This window comes from Nicotiana sylvestris, chromosome 3 (genome assembly GCF_000393655.2).
Source record: "Nicotiana sylvestris chromosome 3, ASM39365v2, whole genome shotgun sequence".
Lineage (NCBI taxonomy): Eukaryota > Viridiplantae > Streptophyta > Magnoliopsida > Solanales > Solanaceae > Nicotiana > Nicotiana sylvestris.
Window position 1 is genome coordinate 109,382,061 of NC_091059.1, and position 22,329 is coordinate 109,404,389.

At 34.8% G+C, this 22,329-nt stretch overlaps 1 protein-coding gene, 1 long non-coding RNA gene and 1 pseudogene across 2 annotated transcripts; 2 read left to right on the forward strand and 1 right to left on the reverse strand.

Annotated features, from left to right (window-relative positions):
- Positions 1-1,255: 1,255 nt before the first annotated feature.
- On the forward strand, positions 1,256-2,989 carry LOC104221366 (uncharacterized). The gene has a single exon (XM_070170930.1). It carries the CDS (start codon positions 1,313-1,315, stop codon positions 2,615-2,617), a length of 1,305 nt encoding a protein of 434 aa, XP_070027031.1. The 5' UTR covers positions 1,256-1,312; the 3' UTR covers positions 2,618-2,989.
- On the forward strand, positions 2,665-12,243 carry LOC104221367 (probable phospholipid-transporting ATPase 4; annotated as a pseudogene).
- A 3,333-nt stretch (positions 12,244-15,576) lies between these two features.
- On the reverse strand, positions 15,577-16,556 carry LOC104221365 (uncharacterized). The gene is made up of 2 exons (XR_709706.2): positions 16,365-16,556; positions 15,577-16,044 (listed from the first exon to the last, which is right to left on the reverse strand). It is a non-coding gene; the product is annotated as an uncharacterized lncRNA (long non-coding RNA).
- Positions 16,557-22,329: the final 5,773 nt, after the last annotated feature.

Genomic DNA, 22,329 nt, shown 5'->3' on the forward strand with positions numbered 1-22,329 from the left:
ACGTCAGAAAACAGTAATGAGGAAGGAACTTGCCATAGTTGAAAGAGACTTGAAGTTCTGCTCATTTCTCTTTCTCTCAGAGAACTAAAGGTCGATCAGTGAATCATCTAGGATGTGTCAAAGCGGGGAAGAAAGGTAATAACACGTGAATGTACTAATAACGTAAAAGAACTGTGTTTTAGTCCTACAAATACTACACAAATATAACATGTGAAGGTACTGATAACTTAAGGAACGCCAATTTCCCAAAACATTCCCGCGACCCCAAATTTACCTTTAGTTCCTAAAGCGTCACAACAAAATATAAAATTTACCAAAACACTCCTGAACGACCTCAATGTCTTATTTGTTTACACTTAATGAAGGTCTGAATCTTAATTATTCAGATCTCAGACATTAAGTGCATTTGTTTTTAAAATCTGGATCTTAATTATTTAGATCTCAATCATTAAAAGTGTTTGTTTTTTAACTTCACAACCACTTAATGAGTCTGAATAGGTATATACGATTAAGATCTATAACAGAAACTTAATTTCATTAAGATGCTATCATCAATATTCATTATTAACTGCCGTCACTGCCTACCATTATCAACTACCATCATGCCACCAACCACTATCAGCACCACCATCATCATCCTCAATCATAGCTGTCACCATAATCGACTACCACCATCCCCACCACTCCCACCACCATCATTCTCAACCACAACCAACACTCATCCACCTCAACTATCACAACTAACCACTCCATCATCATCAACAACCATAGCCGGCGCTGTCCATCATTATAAACTACCAACACCCACTATCACCTTCCTCAATCACAACTACCACCACCACCACCATACTCAATCATAATTGTCACAACTACCAATCACCATTAGCTACTACGCTAAACCACCACCATCGACCAAATCTACCACCAACCACCACTTCTAGTCGGCATTCACAAACACTAGCGTTAGTCATCACCATCAGCAACTATCATATTTTAAAAATTATATATTTTATTGATGGATTATTAGATTAATTAGTATTTTATTTGAATTTTATGTTTATTAATTTTCAAATAAAGATAAATTTATATATTCAAATGATAAATTTTATCATTTTGTATTCAAATTTTAATACATATCTTAATATTCAAATGTGTATCCAAATTCAAATACCTTAATCTTAATCTTAATCTTAATAAGGCGAAAAGGTACATTTTGTAGTTGGATTATGATGCGATTGAAGTGTCCTCTCAAAGCCTTTACCAATAAACCTTGTTTCTCCCCCTCCTAACCAGTGATGTCCACACAATAAAAATGCTGATGAGTACAACCATCTTCAGTTCCATTCATCTCAAAACCTCTTCTTTCTTCCCAACCCCGCTTCCCACCAAACACCAAAATCTCACTTTCTCCTTCAAACCCAATTCCCCAATTGCCCCCATCAAATGGCACCACATAAATTCCTGTGCAGCTGGTCAAGAAATCGACATGGAACGAACCAAAGAAGGACTATACACTGCAAAACCCAAAAAAGTCGTAATCTTGTGGGACTTAGACAACAAACCGCCACGAGGCCCGCCGTACGAAGCAGCCATGTGTTTGAAAAAAGTAGCACAATCCTTTGGTGAAGTGGTTGATATGTCTGCATATGCCAATCGCCATGCTTTCATCCATCTTCCTCAGTGGGTTGTTGAACAAAGGCGCGAAAGGCGCCATCTTGATGTTCTCGAACGTAAAGGTGCTGTAACCCCATCTGAACCTTACATTTGTTCTGTTTGTGGCCGAAAATGTAAGACCAACTTGGATTTAAAGAAGCATTTTAAGCAGTTACATGAGAGAGAAAGGCAAAAAAAGCTCTCTCGTATGAGGTCACTTAAAGGGAAAAAAAGGCAGAAGTTTAAAGAGAGGCATGTTGATGGTAATTACAAGTATATAGAGGCTGCTAGGAGTTTGATAACACCTAAAGTGGGGTATGGTTTAGCAGCTGAGTTGAGGAGAGCTGGGGTTTTTGTAAAGACCGTGGCGGATAAGCCACAGGCTGCAGATTGGGCATTGAAAAAGCAAATGCAGCATTCAATGACTAGAGGGATTGATTGGTTGTTTTTGGTTTCTGATGATTCAGATTTTTGTGATATGTTGAGTAGAGCTAAGGAAGCAAATTTGGGAACTGTGGTAGTTGGGGATATGGACAGGGCATTGGGGAGGCATGCTGATCTATGGATTCCTTGGAATGGGGTAGAGAATGGGGAGATAAAGGAGAAGGATTTAGTGTTAAAGCTTGAGAGGAGGAGGGAGTCTTGGGGTAGGAGTAATGCGCGGTTTTCTGTGAGTGAGTTTGATGGTGGGATAAGTGGGGAGGGTACTAGTGTAGGAACTTTGATGGATGATATTGTTGAGAAGTTAGAGCTTTCTAGCACGAGGATTTCGGCTTTCTCTGAAGGGGAGGAGGATGAAGATGAAGATGTTGAGGAGCTGGATGAGGAAGACTGGCTTCGAGCAAGATTAGATCAACCAGGTGATGACAAATATGATACAGAGGACTCCTTATTGGATAGCGAGGATGAGGAGGGGGACTACTTATTGGATAGTGATGATGAAGATCCAGGCCAGATGGTATAAATTGATGATGAAAGCAATAAGAGAAAAAGCACTTTGGCATTGCTTTGTCGAAAGATTTATAGGAATTGTTTGAGATAAGGAGTATGCTCTGTAAAAATGAGGTAGAATGAAAGGTGGCTAGAGCAATTTGACATATTGACCGAGTATGTCTCTGGCAGTTCAGCTATCTTCGAGTATGTCGAGGTAATACAGATGTAACCTGACTTTATCTTTCAGAAGGATCCAAAACTGTTACTTGGTTATCAAAGTATTGCTTTGAAAGTTTACTGTGGCTGTATTCTCTTTCACAAACTTTCTACAAGGTCACGGTGTGCTTCTCGCTTATGGGAACATTCCCATTGATTCGAATATAATACATGACAAATTCCATTTTTTGGGCTTTTCTCCAAATTTCTTTTGGAGCTCTGGATTATTTGTGATATTGTCATCTGATAAAGCTCTGAGTTATTACTTCTTTATCTTTCTGCTATGTGTATTGCATATACATGGCTAATATTAGTTGTTCTTGGGGTAACTCTTCTGAACCTGTTTTTACCTGCTCATTTTTTGAGGCAGTCAAGTATCAGCACGCGGGGGTTCTTCTACATATTAGATGTGGAAATTTCTGCTGCATTCAATGTTGCTCTGTGGTTTGGTGAATAAATATACCAGATAAAAGAGTGAATCTGGAATTTCTTTTAACTAATTCAACTCTTTGTTTTTCTCATTTCTAGTAAAATAAGTATTGATAATGTCAATACATTTGCTCAACTGAGAGAAAAATTTGCTCCCAAAGACAACTGCAATTAGTACTAGTTGACAGAAGTAATCAAAAACAAAGAATAGTTAATAAGATGTCATGTTCCATGGTATTGGCAATAAAATTGAGGATGACAGGGAGCAGTAAATGGAGATTTTTATATGCCAAAGAACCACCGCTTGGAGTGCAGAACTGATTTCCTACTATTTAGAAGCGACAGTTAAGGGCCTCTTCGTCGTCCTAATTCCGGAAATTACGGTAAAGTCCTGTCTTGTTGGGCTATTGATATTGCATCAACTCTGGGGGTAATTTGGTGTTTTTGTCATATTTTACACAGCCGCTGCGACGCTAAAACCTTCTGCTGAATTCTCCCAATCTCTGTCCTATTGGCACGCACCTCTCTTTGGTTACAGATGTGGAAGCTAAACCCGCTTTTGGCGATGTGTAGCTCTGCAACAGCGGCACTTTGATGGGCATGTGTAACGTACTTCTGGCGTTAACCGTTAACCCTTGAAGCCAGTTCACTTTTGCTGTCCTTGTTTCTGCTAATTTGATCTTTACCCTCAGGTTTTTATCAGACAGTTTACCGGGCTGCTTAGCTGTGACCCCCCAATAAATTTTGGAATATGCTCTGTTTTGCTTTGGTCTCTGCTTTTCTGCTATCCATGTTATTGTCTCTCTGCCCGCTTGCTGATAGGTCAGTACTCTAGCTCCTGTAAATTTGTGTGTGCGCCTTGATGGACTGCAAAGGTTTAGGAAAGGGTTTTGGTTTGATTTCCAGAAACCAATAGATCTAAAAGCTTTTGCTTATGGATTTCATGAAGAGTTTTTGAAAAGCTCTTCTAGACATTTTACAATGTTTTTCTCTATTTTTCTTATTCCAATTTTAGGCTCCTTTTGGGTCCTTGTAGTCTTAATGATAAAAAAAGAAGTTAAATTAGTGAAAATACTGGGTAAAGTTTACGTGTTTACAATGAATGAATCTTTTATTAAAGAGTAAATCATCCTTGATCGTTATTAGCCAGGACCCTTTTAAGTCAGTCATGAACATGAGTTAACATGATTATAAGATAAAGCACCATACAAATCGCTGAAAGTAAGAAGAATAGCAGGAAATTACATTGCTTTAGGAAGGAAGATATACCCCTACCACTAGAAATTAATTTAAATTTATAGCTGTCTATATCGCACTAGACAAAGATCAACTTCCTTCGAACTCACAAAAAATAAACAATATAAATACAGTCCACATGCATACAGATATTGCTATGGCTCTTCTGTATAGCTGTACATGAGTTTGGACAAGATATCATTTATCAGTTCCATCGGTTTTGCCGTAAAAAAACGTTCGGCATGCCAAACTGGTGGTATATGCAGCCTAAGGACAAGAACAGTCATACAACTGATCCAGACAGGTCGAGTTGTATCACTGCACAAATATTATATGGTTATTTAATTCCTATTCCCTCTATGTTTCTATTGAAGTAGCGAAGGTCCTACAGGCATTGTTCATGAACCAGGATATTACGTAATATGTACGCTGAGAAGACAGGAACTCCTGCTCAAGCACGGACATCAAACTTAAATGAGGAGTTGGGGCAGGTTGATACCATCCCCTCAGGATAAAACTGGTACTTTGACATGCAACCAAATGGACGTCCTAAAATGCTCCATTGCTGGTACTGCATATGGAACACGAGCCAGTAATGTAGAACTTGCACCTGCAAAGCAGATGGCAGAGGACCTTGGTGGGTAAGATGAAATTTCACAGAGACTGTCATTATAATTGAACTAGAGATGGTTGTCACTCCTAACAATGAGATCAGGCCTGCAATAAAAGGGTTCAGCTTTGAGGATAGCCGACTTATGAAGAGGAATTAGATAAAGGAGCCAAATGCAGATGTCGTCTTGGTATTTTTTAGGATACTTTCACTTTGTCATACTGTGATTCCCGAGTTAAATGAGGAGACTGGCAGCTACAATTATGAAGCAGAGTCTCCTGATGAAGCAACATTCCTTATTGCAGCTAGGGAATTTGGCTCTGAGTTCCGTAAAAGAACTCAATCAAGTATTTTTATACGGGAGAGATATCCTTCTTTTGAAGAGCCAAATGAAAGGTGATTCAGCCTCAATTATTGCCAGTTGTTTCAAGAATTACATTACCTTGTAGTATAATACCAACTTACTCTTGATCTGCTATGTTTAGGGAATTCAAAGTTCTCAATGTACTGGACTTCACCAGCAAGCGGAAGAGAATGTCTGTTATTATTCGGGATGCGCGGGGCCAGATTCTTCTCTTGTGTAAAGGAGCAGACAGGTTCTTTTTTGACATTTTTTAAATTTAGTCTCTATTTCGTATCTAATTCGTTATCCAGTGAAGTAGGTTATTGATGAGGCTATAGTGCTATAAAAGATGCTCTTAACGGGCCTGTAAATTCCAGCTGGTTTTTCTAATTATTACTGCCTCCCTGCCCTCTCCCTTGTATCTGGTGAAGTTCATTCCTTTTAATAGTTTTTGTTCCCGAAATTTTTATTTCCTAGACGGCCTCTTTGTTGATGAGACATAGATAGGGCTCTGTTAAGTTTTGTGATTGTTGAATGCATAAAGAAAGAAATTTTAAGTTCTTATTATCACCTTGGCTTGGCTAATTGTTTATCATAGATGGGGAGTATGGTGACCTTTCTGATGTAAAATTTTAGATGATATGCTGTTTTTTTTATTTGGGATTATGCAGCATCAACTATGATAGATTAGCAAAGAATGGAAGGAGATTTGAGGAACCTACCACAAAGCATTTAAATGATTATGGGGAAGCAGGGTTGCGTATTCTCATGCTTGCCTACAAAAAGCTGGATAAGAAAGAGTACTCTGCATGGAATGAAGAGTTTACTAAAGCAAAAGCTTCAATCGATGGTGATAGAGATATCATGCTTGAACGTCTATCTGATATGATGGAAAAGGATTTGATCCTTGTTGGTATTACAGCTGTGGAGGATAAACTACAGAAGGGAGTATGTACTTTATGCTCCTCAAGAATCTGAAGTATATCTTCTCTGATATAGTAATCGTTTTTTTGCTATTTCACATCTATACCTTTTCATCAGGTTCCTCAGTGTATAGATAAGCTTGCCCAAGCTGGTCTCAAGATCCGGGTTCTGACAGGTGACAAGATGGAAACAGCCATCAACATAGGGTCTGTCTCCCACTCAGAGATATATCGTCTGCCATCTCTTTCTTACTTGTTTAGTTATTGGATTTGAGCTGGTAAAATTCAATTCCTTTTTCCGTTTATGTATGGTATGCATGTAGTCTACTTCGGCAAGGGATGAGACAAATATGCGTAGCGACTATGAATGCAGACTCGGTGGAACGAAGCTCTGAACGGGTTGGTCATTATAAAACAAGTTTATTAAGTTGTTACTTGTATTACTATTCATGTCCGTCTCTTTTATTTATTTATTTATTAAAATTATTCATGGCCGTCTCAATTCCTATCTTTCAGTGATCAGGCTATAAAGGAAAACATTTTGATACAAATCACAAATGCTTCTCAAATGATCAAGCTTGAAAAGGACCCACATGTTGCATTTGCTTGATTATCTATGGGAAAACTCTAACATATGCTTTGGAGTATGATATGAAGTATCAATTTTTGAAGTTAGCAGTCGACTGTGCATCTGTTATTTGCTGCCGAGTCTCTCTTAAGTAGAAGGCCTTTGTAAGATATGTGAAATCCCATAGGCCATTTCAGTTCTAGCCCAACAATTCATCCATGAAATTGGTCATATTTTCATTTATTTTGTATCAATTTGTATCTCAGGTTACTAGATTTGTAAAGGAGGAAACTGGAAAAACCACATTAGCAATTGGTGATAGTGCAAGTGATGTTGGGATGATCCAAAAAGCGGACATTGGAGTTGGCATTAGCGATACAGAAGGAATGCAGGTTGGTGATACATCTAGCTTAGCATTATGGTGTTCTTAATATACTAAAAGGGTGTGTTTGGTACGAAGGAAAACATTTTCCGGAAAATATTTTTCAATTTTTCCATGTTTGGTTGGCTTAAATTTTTTGGAAAACATTTTCCTTATGAACTTATTTTCTTCCAATTGGAGAAAAATGTTTTCCTTATCTAGAGAAGGGAAAACATTTTTCAAAACTCCAACTCAACCTTCCTCACCCTCACCAACCCACCACACCCCCTCTCTCTAAAAAAGATTTTTTTTTTCAAATTTCAATTTTTCCGTTACCACCCACCCTACTACCTCTCTACCCCCACTCCCCTCCCCCCTCCCCCGCAAAAAAATTATTTTTTTTTGCAATTTAAAATTTCTATTTTTTCGTTTTTCTGCACCACCACACCCCCGAACTGCCCCCCCCTCTCCGGAAATTTTTTTTTTAATATATTTTTCAGTTTTAGTTTTTTTATTTATCGGTTTAAAGATTCAAAATTTTACAAGTTCCAAAGTTATGAGTTCGGATTCGGAAGCTTATGTGTTTGGAAGTTTACGGGTTTAGAAATTATAAAGTTTACGGGTTCGAAATTCCGCGGTTTCGAAAGTTTAGCGGTTCAAAAGTTTATAAAAAATGTGGGTTTGAAAGGTTGTTGGTTTGAAAGTTTATGGCTTCATGTTTATTATATCTAAATTATTTATGAATACTCTTGAGAAGTCATTTTCCTTAATTGCGTACCAAACACCGGAAAATGAATAAGATTACTACTTGTTTTCCAAAAAAACATTTTCTTGGAAAGCATTTTCCACAGAAAACATTTTTCGTTATACCAAACACACCCAAAGAACTTCTAAATTTTCCTTTGGACAATTTTTTTAATACGGCATTTAAATATTTGTTAGATAAATAAGATCAATGGGGCAACACGTACATTTATAGTATACAAGCTGACTTGAAACCACATGAACCTGTAAATACCGGGATCCAAGATTACCAGAACCAAATCCCTAGTGCAATTTTGTTCCCATATTCTAAGAGCTGCAATTAACACGCAACGTTGACACCCAGGTATCACGGCTTGGAGTCCAAGTTGTCAAAATATGTTCACTTAACATCTTCAAATGAAAAAAAAAAAATTTACTTCTCTAATTGGATTTACGGAAATCAAATAACATATAATGAATTGCATATCGGGGACCGCTTTGAGATTTAATTACTTATGACAGTGGATCAGGTGCTGCAGCATTATCAGGCCAATTAGGAGAGAAATTTCTTATTATGACAGCTACAGAAATCTGTGAAATAATCTCTGTAAAGGTATGTTGTTAGTGGCAATAAGAGAAACTTTGTTATCCAATTATGCGCATTCAGTATGCTCTATAGACACAGTCAAAAATATTCTGATATGTGAGTAAACGGATGTTTTAAAATGGGCAAAATGAGCTGAAATAAACAAATAAAATTTAGTGCAAACTTGATCAAAGAATACATGTCTGCGTTCAATTCTTTTGCGAATTTGTTTACTCCTTAAGCAAAAATATTTTTATCCAAATAAAATAACTTCCAGATGAAGTACCAATAAAACAAAAGTAATTGATAACTGATGTCCATGAACTCTAGGTTATTTATATGATACATGCCAGAGTTCAGGTAAACTGTACTCTTTCTCCTCATCTTGTTTCTTCTAAATTACCTGTCAAGTTTCTACATTATGAACTACACGCATCTTATCATTCGGAGCTTTTATATTACCTATATTTTATGCAACCTGTGTAATGTATCCTCCTTTCTTGAGCTACTACTTTTTCCCTGATTGGTATATTCTTGAATTATAACTTGAATATATAAAAAGTTTATCCTAACTCACTGACATTATATACTTTATTGAATTTGACATGACAGCAGAACAGATAGTGCATTAACAGTAGTTGTATTCTGTTTTGAGATATCAGAAGAATCTGGTTTTGTTTGGCTGACTTCTCATGTATAAAAACCTATTCCACAATCCACACAAGAAGTCACTATGATCATCAAGCACAATATGCTATTGGAATGATTCTCCTTGGCAATGTTTACATACAAAACGATTGCATAGTTCAAAGCTAATCATATTTCTTTTGTGGCATGGATCGACTTTTTTCCATTTTACAACGTCTTACCAGCCCAAACCATCTTAGCTTTTGCATTGGGAATATTATTTCGTTTCTAGACATATTCTTCTTAGTACAATCGAATGATGAGTTGCTTCAGCTCTTTTTTTTTTTTTGTGTGTGTGTTAGTATCCAACTTGATCATATATGACTTACGAGAAAACTAATTCAGACTTCAAACTGCCCCAATATCCAAAATCATGTTTGTTTGTAACAACAGAGAACATACAATTCTAATGTGTAGGCTTTTCAATTAACATAGTCATGAAATTTTGTTGAATAGGTACCATTATTGTAAATTTGAATTAGCACTTCTATACCACAATAATGGGGGAATAAAAGAGCACAACCAGAGACTATTTAGTAAGATCATTATTGAATCGCACCATGGTAGGAATTAGTAAATAAGAAAATAATTCATTCACCAAATCCTCCAATAGCGAGAGTGAATCTTCCGTCCCCTGTCAACCAAAATATTTCTTCATGCTATTATTTTTCATTGTTTAAATCTAATCAGTTTATATTATGGATGCTCAGATTTATCCTCTTCTCTGTAAAAGAAACAGTTACAACACTTTCGACTACCAGTTACAAAACAAGCAACTCAAAAATTTTAATTTTTTTTAAAAAAAATCGCTTATTGTATTCCATTCCATATTCCTTGATAAACTCTTACCCGCTCGCATTCATCCTCTTCCCCGTAAAAGAACACCCTTGTCCAGCAACACAAAAAGAAAAGACAGATAGACCAGGTTGATGTCATTCCTCAACTACAATATTTGAGCATACAATCCCCTCCCCCCTCCTCGGCTTCTTCCCCAGGTTTTTTTTCATAGAGAATGAAAGAAGAAAAGCCGGTTAAGATTTGACAGGAGGGACAGTCTTTAGATTCTATGACAGAGAGTGATGCTTCAGCTTCTCTTCTTATTGTCTCTGTTATTGAGCACCCGTCGAATTTGCCTACTGATTAACAAACTTTACTGTGTTAGTGATGTTGACAAATCAATGCTGGATATATTTCAAGTGTACCATCTTTTATCAACTGTCAGTAATGTTCCATTGTTTACGCTTGAAAAAGACTTCTCTAAGTCCTTAAGCTATATTACATAGCTGTTGCATTCTGTATGCCTAAGAAAGAGTTGCTTATACTGCAGTACTACTTCGTCAGTAGAAGTATTCTAAACTATTTGTATGCTTGAATTAGGTTTTGAAATTTCTGTTTTACTTTGTTATTACTCTTGTATTGTTATGGAGTAACTGACGGGGATTATGCAACATGTTTTTCAATATGAACTACTTGTATAGTTCAATGAGGAAATGCCGCTAACTTGTGGTTTTAATACATTCATGTAGTTGATTGATGAACTTATTTTCTTGAAGAAAAAAAGTATTGTCATCGATCTTTCATTTGCTTTGCTTGCAGGGTGTTATATGCATCTTCCAATGTCATATACATGCGTGTTTTGAAGGCCACCAATTTGTGTATGACAGGTAACACAAATGACATTCTGCTACTTTTTGTAAATACCAAATAACTTTGCCACTTGCCATTACTGATTGGCATGTACATTTATATTTTTATTAGTTGGTAAAGCATATTGGTGCTGTAGCTGATGTAAATAATGGTTGCAGAAAGAGTTAGCAGTAAATGTGATCTCCTTTTGGTTTGAATTTTTTCTTCGTTCTGCTATCCTTCCAAGTTATGATGCATTATTAGGATGAAACTCCATTGTGTTAAATAGATATGTCTGTGGTGTATTTATGTAGTTGGAGTGGTAAATGGATGTTGTAGATGAAAGAATAAATATCAATAAAATATTGATACAACAAAAATAAATTCTTTTCTTCAGAAGAATATTAGCATGGTCTGAAAGGATTTGGAGTTAGCATCAGTAAACCAAATTAACCATCATAAGTACCTTTTGGCTTCACTTGTTTTCCATTGTTTTCTGTGAGGCAAACAAGAGGAGAGTTGGTGGAACTTAAGAATGTAATGTATATTTTTTTTTATGTTCTACAAAATTCTCTAAAATGTGCTATCAAATTGGGTGACATGGGAAGGCTGGAGTTGTTATGATGCTATCCAACCAAAACTTGGTGCCATCATAAACGGTAGAACTCCTACATGTGTTTGATTTTAGCAAACTATGATTTTGAGGGATAGCTAAAGGATGTTTGTGTAGCCAACAAAAGTTGATCATTTTCTTATTAGAACACTAGGTAATTTGCCTTTTTGTGGGAAATCTATAAATCACGATCATCAAAATGGTAGAACCCCTACATATGTTTGATTTTAGCAAATTATGATTTTGAGTGATAGCCTATATTACTTAGAATGTCTCATATTGATTGAGGGTGTGTGTTGTTTCCGTATATGGTTTTTGGGCAATCCTCATCTCATGACTAGCTTTTGGAATTGAGTTAGGTCCAATTGTGTCTATTTTCCTACATGTTATCAGAGCTTTGGTGAAAATCTTCGCCATGCAACTTATTAAGGTTTCCAATTTCTGCTTTTGTTCTTGCTATATTATTAGAAGTTCCTTGACATGGATACATATTGTTTATTGTTGATGCTGCCAATTTCTTTCTTCGGCGTGCTCTCTGGTAATAATTGAGAAACTGGTGATAATCCTAGATTGATCTTCTGCAGAGTGAAATATTATGGAATCTATCCTACTTGGGTCAAAGCTATCTCTGTTGCCAGTTTTTTCTTCTTGTAACTTCAGCGTTTGGTTTACTAATTTGTAAAAGATGACAACAACATAGTGATGCTTCAACTTATCACATTCTTTTTTAAATTCTGGTAATTTTCTAGGTGATATAGAAGAATGATAAAGAACTTCATGCATCAGGGCGCTTTCAGGGCTAATAACTGTGGACTTGCACATGTATATTTCAAATAACAAATCATCAGATTGAGTACTCGAAATTGATACATCACAACTCCAAAAATTAATCATAGTATAGGTTACTCTATGTGAAAAGTTCTTTATTTCTTTCATAAAATAATACTATATACTTTTATTAGGTTTGGGTCCGGGGTCAGCGCAGGCCATTTTCCACTAGTCATTTGTAGAAATGAGAGTATACATAGTTGAGATTCGCTTTCTTAACCAAGACTCCTCCGTTTAAAAATATTGACATTATTTCCCTATTATTCCGTTTTAAAAAGATTGCGACATTCCTATATTTCCTTAATGGAAAGCATTTGTAGTCACGCAAATGCTATGGCAGGTCATAAGTTTTAATAGCCACACAAATCCTATAGCTCATTTAAGACTACACATTTTAAAAGTTTTTCTTTCTTCATTAAAGTTTGTGCCAAGTCAAAGTAGTTTTAAATGAGCATCCACTCAACAATATGCATCAATTGGCAACTGGGGGACTAATTTTTTCTTTTTTGGGTGTAAAGAATAAAGAGTAAATATCTATACAAGCTGAAGCTGCAAGCTACTTTATTTCGATATAATTATGTGATGCCTGCATTTTCGAAAATGAGGTTTGTGGAGTGCAAGTTATCTACAATGGTTTAGGGGAGGAATGTTTGCTAAATCCGAAAGCAAATTAGATATTGAAGTCCCATTGGAGAAAGTATCTATCTGTTCAATTTGCAAAATGCTCATTCATGCTACATGGCAACATAAGTTGCTTTTTCATTTCTAAGTTGGGCATGGAGTTGGACATTGTTTGCTAGTTTCGATGAAGGTTTCGTGTCAAATTTAGTTGGAAGTGTTCTTACAATAATGAACTTACTCTCGAAATATGTTGTCAAAATATTTGTATAATAAATTCAACCAGTAAATCAGACACCTCATTTCATCTCCTTGATGGAAACTAATCTTTTGAGCATTTTTAAAACTAATGTGACAGATGATGAAACAAGGATATGCTAAAAGTTCTTGATTATATACTGAAGTGCTGCTTTATATAAAAACCAATGATCAAGTTTCCATAAACAGTTCCAAGTCACGTATCAAGGCTTTTGATTTGATGGAGTTTGATATTCAACCTTCTTTATGTATACTTCTTGTAAACACACTTTTCTTGCCAAAATATACTAGTATTATTTTATCAACAAAAAATGATGCCAAATATTTCCTCTTTCATTATCTAATTCTCTTCTGGGACATTGCCACTATTTTATGTTCCAAAGATACAAGAGCCTTCTTCTATTCTCACCATTTGCTCTACGAACTAAAGTGGTTTGGCGTAGTTGTAGTATCTAATCATTCTCTTAGATGGTGCAGTAGGCGGATTAAGAGAACCACAAAGTGGATAGCCGAGATATAATTAAGAAAAGATACTACATTACCTTATAATAAAAAGAGATTAAGGGCAGCCCAGTGCTCGAAACATCTTGCGTTCACGCAGGTCCGGAAAGGGGTACACCCCAAGGGTGTGATGTAGGAACCCTACCCTGATGGAAGTATTAGTGGCTGATTCCACCGCCGGAACCCGTGATCTATACGTCACATGGAGACAACTTTACCGATGCTCCAAAGTTCCCCTTCTTATAAAATAAAAAAAGAAATATAATAAAGAAAAGATGGAATGCTTGTTCTGCCTTGCGTCTATACAGGATATTTATTAGCTTAACTCTGAGAATCAGATGGCAAAAAACACTTGGAAGATGGCTGGCCTGTTGTTTACATGGCATCTTATCAGTTAGGTTCCTTTGGTTATCTAACTTACCAATTACCAGCTGGGCACAAATTATGGGGTTTTTGTCATTACCCTCACATTCCTGACAAGGAGGTGTATTAGCCCCTACACTCCAAGGGGGTGGTCTAGTCTCCAAAGAGTTGGAGTGACAAGTATGAGAACTAAGGTTTGAATCCTATCAAAGGCGACACTAGGTTAATTTTTCAAATTCGTCAAAGCTTTGATGAATAGAGTTATCGGATGTTTATATTGGTAAAAGATGGTAGACATCAAGTGAATTAGTTGAGGTGCGCCCAAGCTATTCTGAATATTATCATTAGCACAAAAAAAAAAAAAACAAATGTATAAATGGTCGTGTGGACAACTAAGTATGGTTGATTGAGGCCTATGTAGTTGGTAGTACAGATCCATGAAACTATGTTTCTATTTTGTAGACTTGGTCATGACACTTAACATATGGTTTGACAGCTAAAACTGTAACTGGATATATATTGCTGACAGAGAAAGGACAATATGTGTTGATTCAAACATTTTTTCCTGAACCCAGGTACAGTCATGGTTAGGATTTTGCCCTTAAATTTCTAATGTATTAGAATTCTCTTTCTTGATGGAATGGAAAAAGACTTTTAAAATGATTAAATCTCCTCAATATGTCTTATTCTTTTTTTGGAAGACAAGTTTTGCACTTCTATAAATTAAGGATATCTACTTCTCACAAGAGCATAAAAAAAAAATATCCACAATGTAGTCATTAAAGAGTTTTGTTTAGGGGGAGATTTTTCTTTCGATAGTTTTTCTTCTTTTATAGTATTAGTTTTATCATATGTAGATCAATTGATCAAACCATTATAAACTATTATGCTTAGTTTAGTATATTTTTCTTTTGTCATCTGATTTATCGTCCACCAAACTTTGTATTGTTAGTTTTGCATGCACCATGTTATTTCGATCCCAACAAATGTGAAGAGATAACATAAGACTATTATTTAACCTTTCAGTTACATTAACTCCCTCAAGTGATTTTATTTTGTGCCTCACACAACCGACACTAATTGTGTGAGACCTCTTTTTATCTCACATGTTTGTGGATTCATATCTTACACATATGGGTCCACAAATTTTTGGCACCCATATAGTTGTGAGGTACAAAATAAAATTTTTCTTAACTCCTTTTGAAACTAGTGGTCCAAATAAGCATAGACATGTGTGTAGTTATAAATAATCTCATTAAAAATAAAATAAAAAATTCTAAGTTAAATTATTTCTAAGTATAGAGATGTATTATTCTCTTGAACAAACTAAAAAAAAGTATGACATATTTTGGGACAGAGGGAGCGTTAAAGTGCAAAAAGAAGAAAAGCAACATGAATATACATGAGCTGGTTGGGTATGTCTAACTATGCACCTTGACTATATACTAATAGGAGTCAACAAACCTCAACCAAGTCCCAATAAAACAGAATAAATTTTTGGAACCTTGTGATTAATAATTTGTGGCAGCAAATCCCTTTTGGTTTCAAGGTAAAACAAACAAGGTAATAAGTCAAAGTAGACTAGCAGAATACAAGGTAAAATACTACCCAACAACTAAGTTGAAACTTGAAACAACATTAATGAATGTGTGTATATTTCAAATGAGCAAATCAAATCAGAACTATGAATTCTAGACTCAAAAATCAGTGTTTTCCTTTAAATTGGGGTTGTCAGAAATGTCTGTGGTGATGATGTTGATGTCTGTGTTCATCCAATCCAAAGCACTGCAAAACAGGGAAACATACTACAAAGAGGCACCTCTTTAACACAGAGAAAGTAGAAGAAACTACAAAACAAGGACAACAACAACATGCCAAGAATGGATCATCATATGGTCTATTTCCTTCATTATGATGATGATGATGACGACCCATCTTCTTCTTTGACCTGATCAATACACAAAATCAATGATTACCCATTACTGAATTGGCAAAACAAAAACTACCCCTTAACTAAAAGTTTGTTATAAAAAAATAGTCTGGTGCACTAAGCTCCCGCTATGCGGGGGTTCGGGAAGGGTCGGTCTATTGTACGCAGTCCTATCCGGCATTTTTGCAAGAGACTGTTTCCACGGCTCGAACCCGTAACCTTGGTCACATGGCAGCAACTTTACCAGCTACGCCGAGGCTCCCTTTGTAAAAGTTTATTATAATTGAGCAAAACGATCACATCTTTGATGTAAAATATAATTAATTCAGATATATTACCTTGAGATATGAACCTTCTTCTAAGTCTTGGGAGATCTTAAGCTAAAAGAATAATGCAAGAGTAATTGTAAAAGGAGGGAAGCAGAGGAGATTGGTTGGAAGGAGAATAGCTGTATCAAACCAGCAAAATTGGGAGGAATAAGACTGTTTGTAGTTGAACTGAAAAAGAGTTATAAAGCGTGTGAATTTCGTGTTGGGTTGTCACAATTATAATCACGCAAGTAGATAGCACTCCTACTAATATAAAATCTCAGCAACTTGGGTATCCAGGCTCTTTCTACCGTTAGTATTCTACAAGTCTAATCCAATTGGACCAAAAATCAGACGTGGCATTAAGTTGGCTGGTTCAGTTCATCTTGACAATAAGAATATGAAATTTGTGCATAACGTATCTCGTATTTATGCAAAGTTTGGGAAGAATCGCACTATTAGAGGTGTGATATAGACAGCATATCGTATTATTTGTTGTTTCCACGACTTCGAACCCGTAATATGTAGGTCACACAAAAATAATTTTACGGTTACTTTTTGGATTAGGGCATATTCTTTTCTAATTTTAAGTTATTATACACGTTGGCTTGGGGGCAATGATTAGTTTCTTCTATAGTGGTACAAGCTGGGAATGCTATTTGGACTTTTGAGGCAAAGCCACTACAAATAATATATTAAACATAACATGAGGATTGAAGACTTTGATTAAAAAACTGAAGCTTGGGCTTCTTAATCGTGATTCATGAGCAGTTGATTTTTGTATATATGATTTTATTATTAGTTTACTATATATAGAGATTAAGCTGAAGTCAATAAATGCAGCAAGCATACCAGTATTTGTCCTTGTCAATATCTAATATGCTTTTTTTTTGTCAGCTATATATAATATGCTTGAAAGGAATGAAAATAAAATATCCTTTAAATTGAGATATTTGATCCTGCTAATGTTTTTTTTTTCAAATCTTTTGTTGTATCAAAATTATTGGATAAATATCACAAATGGTCATATAACTATAACTTTTTTTTCACCAAAGTCATACAACTATATTTTCTCACACAAAAATCATATAACTTTCACTAACTCACATAAAAATTATAGTAATAAAAAAACACAAATTTTTGGTAGTATTTTATTTTTTTATTTTCAATCTAATAAATAATAATCAAATTAAAATAGAAATAAATAAATCTGACCAGACCCCACCCAACAATATCCATATTTATAAATTAAAATAATACTAAACCTGAATCCTCCAAAATACGATATTTTTATCTTTTATGTTTTCATCAAATTGATAACATTATTGTTTTAACGGCTTTCTAATTATCCATACCTTTTTGTTTTGGGTTATAATCTCATGCATTCTAAACTAAGTTTTTTTTGGGAGGAAGGATTCACTTTTAATATTATTTTTAATTTATATATACGGGTACTGGGTTGGCTCGCGTTGGATCATTCCTATTTTAAAGGAAAAAATATAAAAGTAGTCGGCTGGTCGAAACTAATTGCATTGGCTAGCTAATACGTATATAAAATATGTATATTACATGTATATAATGCACATATATACAAAAAACATATACTCCTATATTTTATCAGCAACTCCTTCCGTTACAGTTTATGTGAACTTATTTCCTATTTGGTCCGTTCAAAAAAGAATGGTCCTTTTTTAAATTTGGAAATAATTTAGCTTAAACTTTCAATTCTACCCTTAATGAGAAGCTTTTACAACCACACAAATACTCTGGACCCCTTTTTAACTTGTTTAGGACCATAAATTTTAAAAGTCTTTATTGTTTCTTAAACTCCGTTACCAGTCAAATAAGTTCACATAAATTGGAACAGAGAGAGTATTATTTTTGGGAGTGGGTAAAAATATTTTTTTTTTCTATTTTAATTGGGTTATTATTTATTAGACTGAAAATAAAATATAAAAAAACATGAAATAAGAAAATACTATCGGAAAGTTGTGTTTTCTGATATTATGATTTTTTGTGAGTTAGTGAAAGTTTTATGATTTTTGTGTAAGAAAATATAATTATATGACTTTGATTTTTTTTATAAAAAAGTTATAATTATATGACCATTTATGATATTTACCCCAAAATTATCCTGATATGGATCTCGAAATGTTTGGTAGTAATCTAGCTTCTCAGTGTTTAACTTGGAGAAAAAGGAAAATTCATTGTCGTGCTTATGCTTTATGTGTCGTTTGATTCACATAGTAGTTATGTAGCGATTATAACAGACAGATTGTTATGCATTTATGATAATAAACAACAATTATAATAAAGAGATCGTTATGCAAGAATTACTTATTTAAGGGCACTTTCGATTTAAATAGTTTAATTATCGTATTGCTAATATATATATATATTGTATGTTCTCGCATAAAATATTACATATATTATTGCATAACTTACTATGAATATTGTTTAATATTGTCAATCAAATAATGCAATAGTCATGTAAAATTTATTTTTTCTGTTATGGTCAATTACCGTTACATTACTTTTTCTCGTGCAGTCATTTTGTCAAGTATTTTAATTTGTCACACGCTTGAAAGGAATTAGGACTTCCTTGTCCTGTATAAGATAAGGATTCTGCAGTGTTCGAATAAATAAAATCCTGTAGCTTACATTTAAATACTTTAACGACAAATGACCTCCTTCATATAAATTAGTTTTCAGTTTCAGTATATACCATATAAAAGTCTTAGTTACGTGCATATATAAATTCGACATATAACTTCAAAAATTTCCTTTCAAGCACATGCTAGTTTTGAATGAAAAAGTACCCATCATTAGGATTTTGCATATTTGGCGTTAATTGAGAAAACGAAAAAGGGCTAAAAATACCCTTTTCGTTTGGTAAATGGTTTATTTTTATGCTCCGTTTATCTATTGATCCGAAAATACATACAATGTTATCTTCTAATCTAAAATTACTCCACGACTAACAGAAATTTCTATGGTCCCTTTTTAATGTGTTGGTAACACGTAATTGGGCCACGTGGCTTATTGGGTCAGACAAGACATATAGGTATAATATACCACGCCCCATTATCTGACCCGCCCGAATTATTTTATAACATAAAAAAGGGCAAAATATATACTTTACCCATCGACCTTGTCCCCAAATCCCTCTTACACACTTGTTAAATACGGAAATAGTATTACACACCAAAACTTTTAAAAGTGTGTCAATTACACATCACTTCGGTGTTTGACCACATATGTTTAAAGATTGCTCTTACACGTACCAATCAACATCTGACACTTGTCAAATCGAGAAAAAAAAGGAAAAGAAAAACTAAAAAAAAATCTGCCCCCACCCCCACCCCTCTTAAAACCCCCTCTTCTCATCTTCCAAAAAAAAAAAAAAAATACAGAAAAGAAACCCCCCATCCCCCTCCTCATTTTCCCAACCCCATCATCTTCTCCACCACCACCATACTACCACCAACCCTTCCATTACAAGAACCTTCTTCCCTAACTATAAGTTCAATTCTTTGTCGATTTTTAACAAGTTTTAACAACATCCATAACAAATCTTTATACAATTTTTAAATTCAAGCTCAAACCAAAGCTTCAAACTTGTTAATGATGTTTTTTAAATTTTATCAAAATTAATTACATAAGTAAATTTTTACTCAACACACGAATTCAAACTAATTTTTTAGGTCACGGAACATCGAAATAAACAAGACCCTACTAAATTTTCAAGCTTTTTCAAAAAGTCAATAATGATAATTTTACAAGACCCAATAGCTCTTATGTTTTTTTTCCCCTTAGTCACGGGGGTTAGAGAGACGAAAGATGAGGGATAGATAAAACTAGGATGCTGGTTGGGAAAGAAGACGAAACATGAGGGGGGAGGAGAGGAAACATTGAGGTTTGTGGTTGGGGAAGAAGACATGAGTTATAATTTTTTTTTCTTTAATTTGAGAAAGAAATAGTTAAAAAAAAGGGAAAAATAAAATAAACAATTAATTTCAGGTGAATTTTTTAGTTTTCATACGCCTATTTTATGTGTAATACATGTGTGTGACACATGATAAAAAAGTGTGTTATTGACACACTTTTAAAAGTTTTGATGTGTAATACTATTTTCGTATTTAACAAATGTGTAAGAGGAATTGGAGCACAAGTTACGTGAGCAAAGTATGTATTTTGCCATAAAAAAAAAACCTTGCCTCTTCTTTTCTCACCATCTTCAGCGCCCTATTTTCAGCCATAATCACCGGATTCCGACGACCACCACTATCTCCTTCCATACATGTTCACACTATTTGTTCCTCTAATAGTCTTGAGATCATAAACATAAAAATTCTTAGCCATGGATTCTTTGATTAGTTTCTCAATGGAAGAAGGAAAATTCAAGTTCATACACTGAATCAATCAAAACCCAATACTTGCTGACAGAGAAAGAACGAATTGCTTCTAAAAGAAAATACAATAGATCTATCAACAAGATAAAAATATTTTATCGGTGTCAAATTTTTTTATCGATTCCTCAAAAAGAAAAACAAATTGGGGTTTTTCACAATTCCATTGTATAGCTTCACCACTAGAGTCTTTTGTTATCCCAAAGTAGATATGAGGAACAAAAATAGAGTTATGAAGAGAAGAAAATATTTTATCGGTGTCGGAAATTTTAGATCGTCGGAGAAGAATGAAATTTTCGCCAGATATGTTATTCGTGCTGTTAACTCCGGGCCTATTATTCCAGATTCGCGGCTGTGAAAAAGTGATTGAGTTCGAAAACATGCAAACTAGCGGCGCCTCCATTTTGCTCCCTACCATTATTTACTTTGGTCTCATCACTATCTTCCTCCATGCCATTGGCGTTAATGTCTATACCGGCTAAGTGATTTTACTTCACAAGTTGTAACTTTTAACAAATTCTCTTCAAATCTTTATTTATTTTCTAATATGCTATCACATTGTATCAATTGGATTTGGGTTGGAAAAGAAAAAAACAGATTTGTGGTGGGTTTTGTGTTAAGAATTGGCTATGGAGGGCATCGATTTTTGTTAGAAGATAGAGAGAGAGTGAAACTTTTAATGGGGTGGGTATATAGCATTTTTACAATGGGTCGATCCGACAAATAGGGGCGGATCTCTTTCTGGGGCGGGTTAAATTGATCCAGACAAGGAACTCACGTGGCCCAATTACATATTGCCAACACATTAAAAAAGAGACAGAAATTTTGTTAGTCTGCGGGGTAATTTTAGACCAGAAAATAACGTTATATGTATTTTCGGATCAATAGGTGGACGGAGCGTAAAAGTAAATTATTTACCAAACGATAGAGATATATTTAGCCTTATTCCGTTAAAAAAAAGAATCCCATTTTCTACCATAAAGTTTTTTTTAGGGTCCATTGTCTACAACAAAGATCAATTAGTGAAACCAATTTTAGGCGGCATAGTTTGAAAGGTTGAAGCACCGCGCTGACATAAACGGGAATCAGATTTGACTACTACATATAATAGCGGACTCAAAGATTCACCAAGAAGAGAAAAGAAAGGGAAGGGGAGAAGAGGGATAAAACAAAGAAGGTGACAAGGAAATCAATATTCATATTGATTATTACTATGCACATGAAGGGAGACAAGAATTTATATTTGAAAATGCAACAGTTTATATATAATAATAAAAAACTTTTATCTTGTTTACGTAACATAACTTTTAACAACAAAAATTAAATATTTAATGGAACTCAATTACTTCCACCTAGCTCCACCCTTGCTACGTATAGCTATGAGCACCTATGTACAGGGATCATATGACCTTTTTGTTTTTGTTATTGGTAGTTAGAGAACTTTATTTACCAAAAGGGATAAAAAAAAAAAATTAAGTTGGACAGAAACCCAGATTCATCCTAATACTTGTCCTCCTAAACCACTCCTCATATTAAGTACTATTAACTATACGAGTATCCTATGCATAGAAATTCAGGGATCTCAA

What these genes read in the sequence shown, in the direction of transcription:
- LOC104221366 (XM_070170930.1), top strand. Translation starts at nt 1,313, where the DNA reads ATGCTGATGAGTACAACCATCTTCAGTTCCATTCATCTCAAAACCTCT.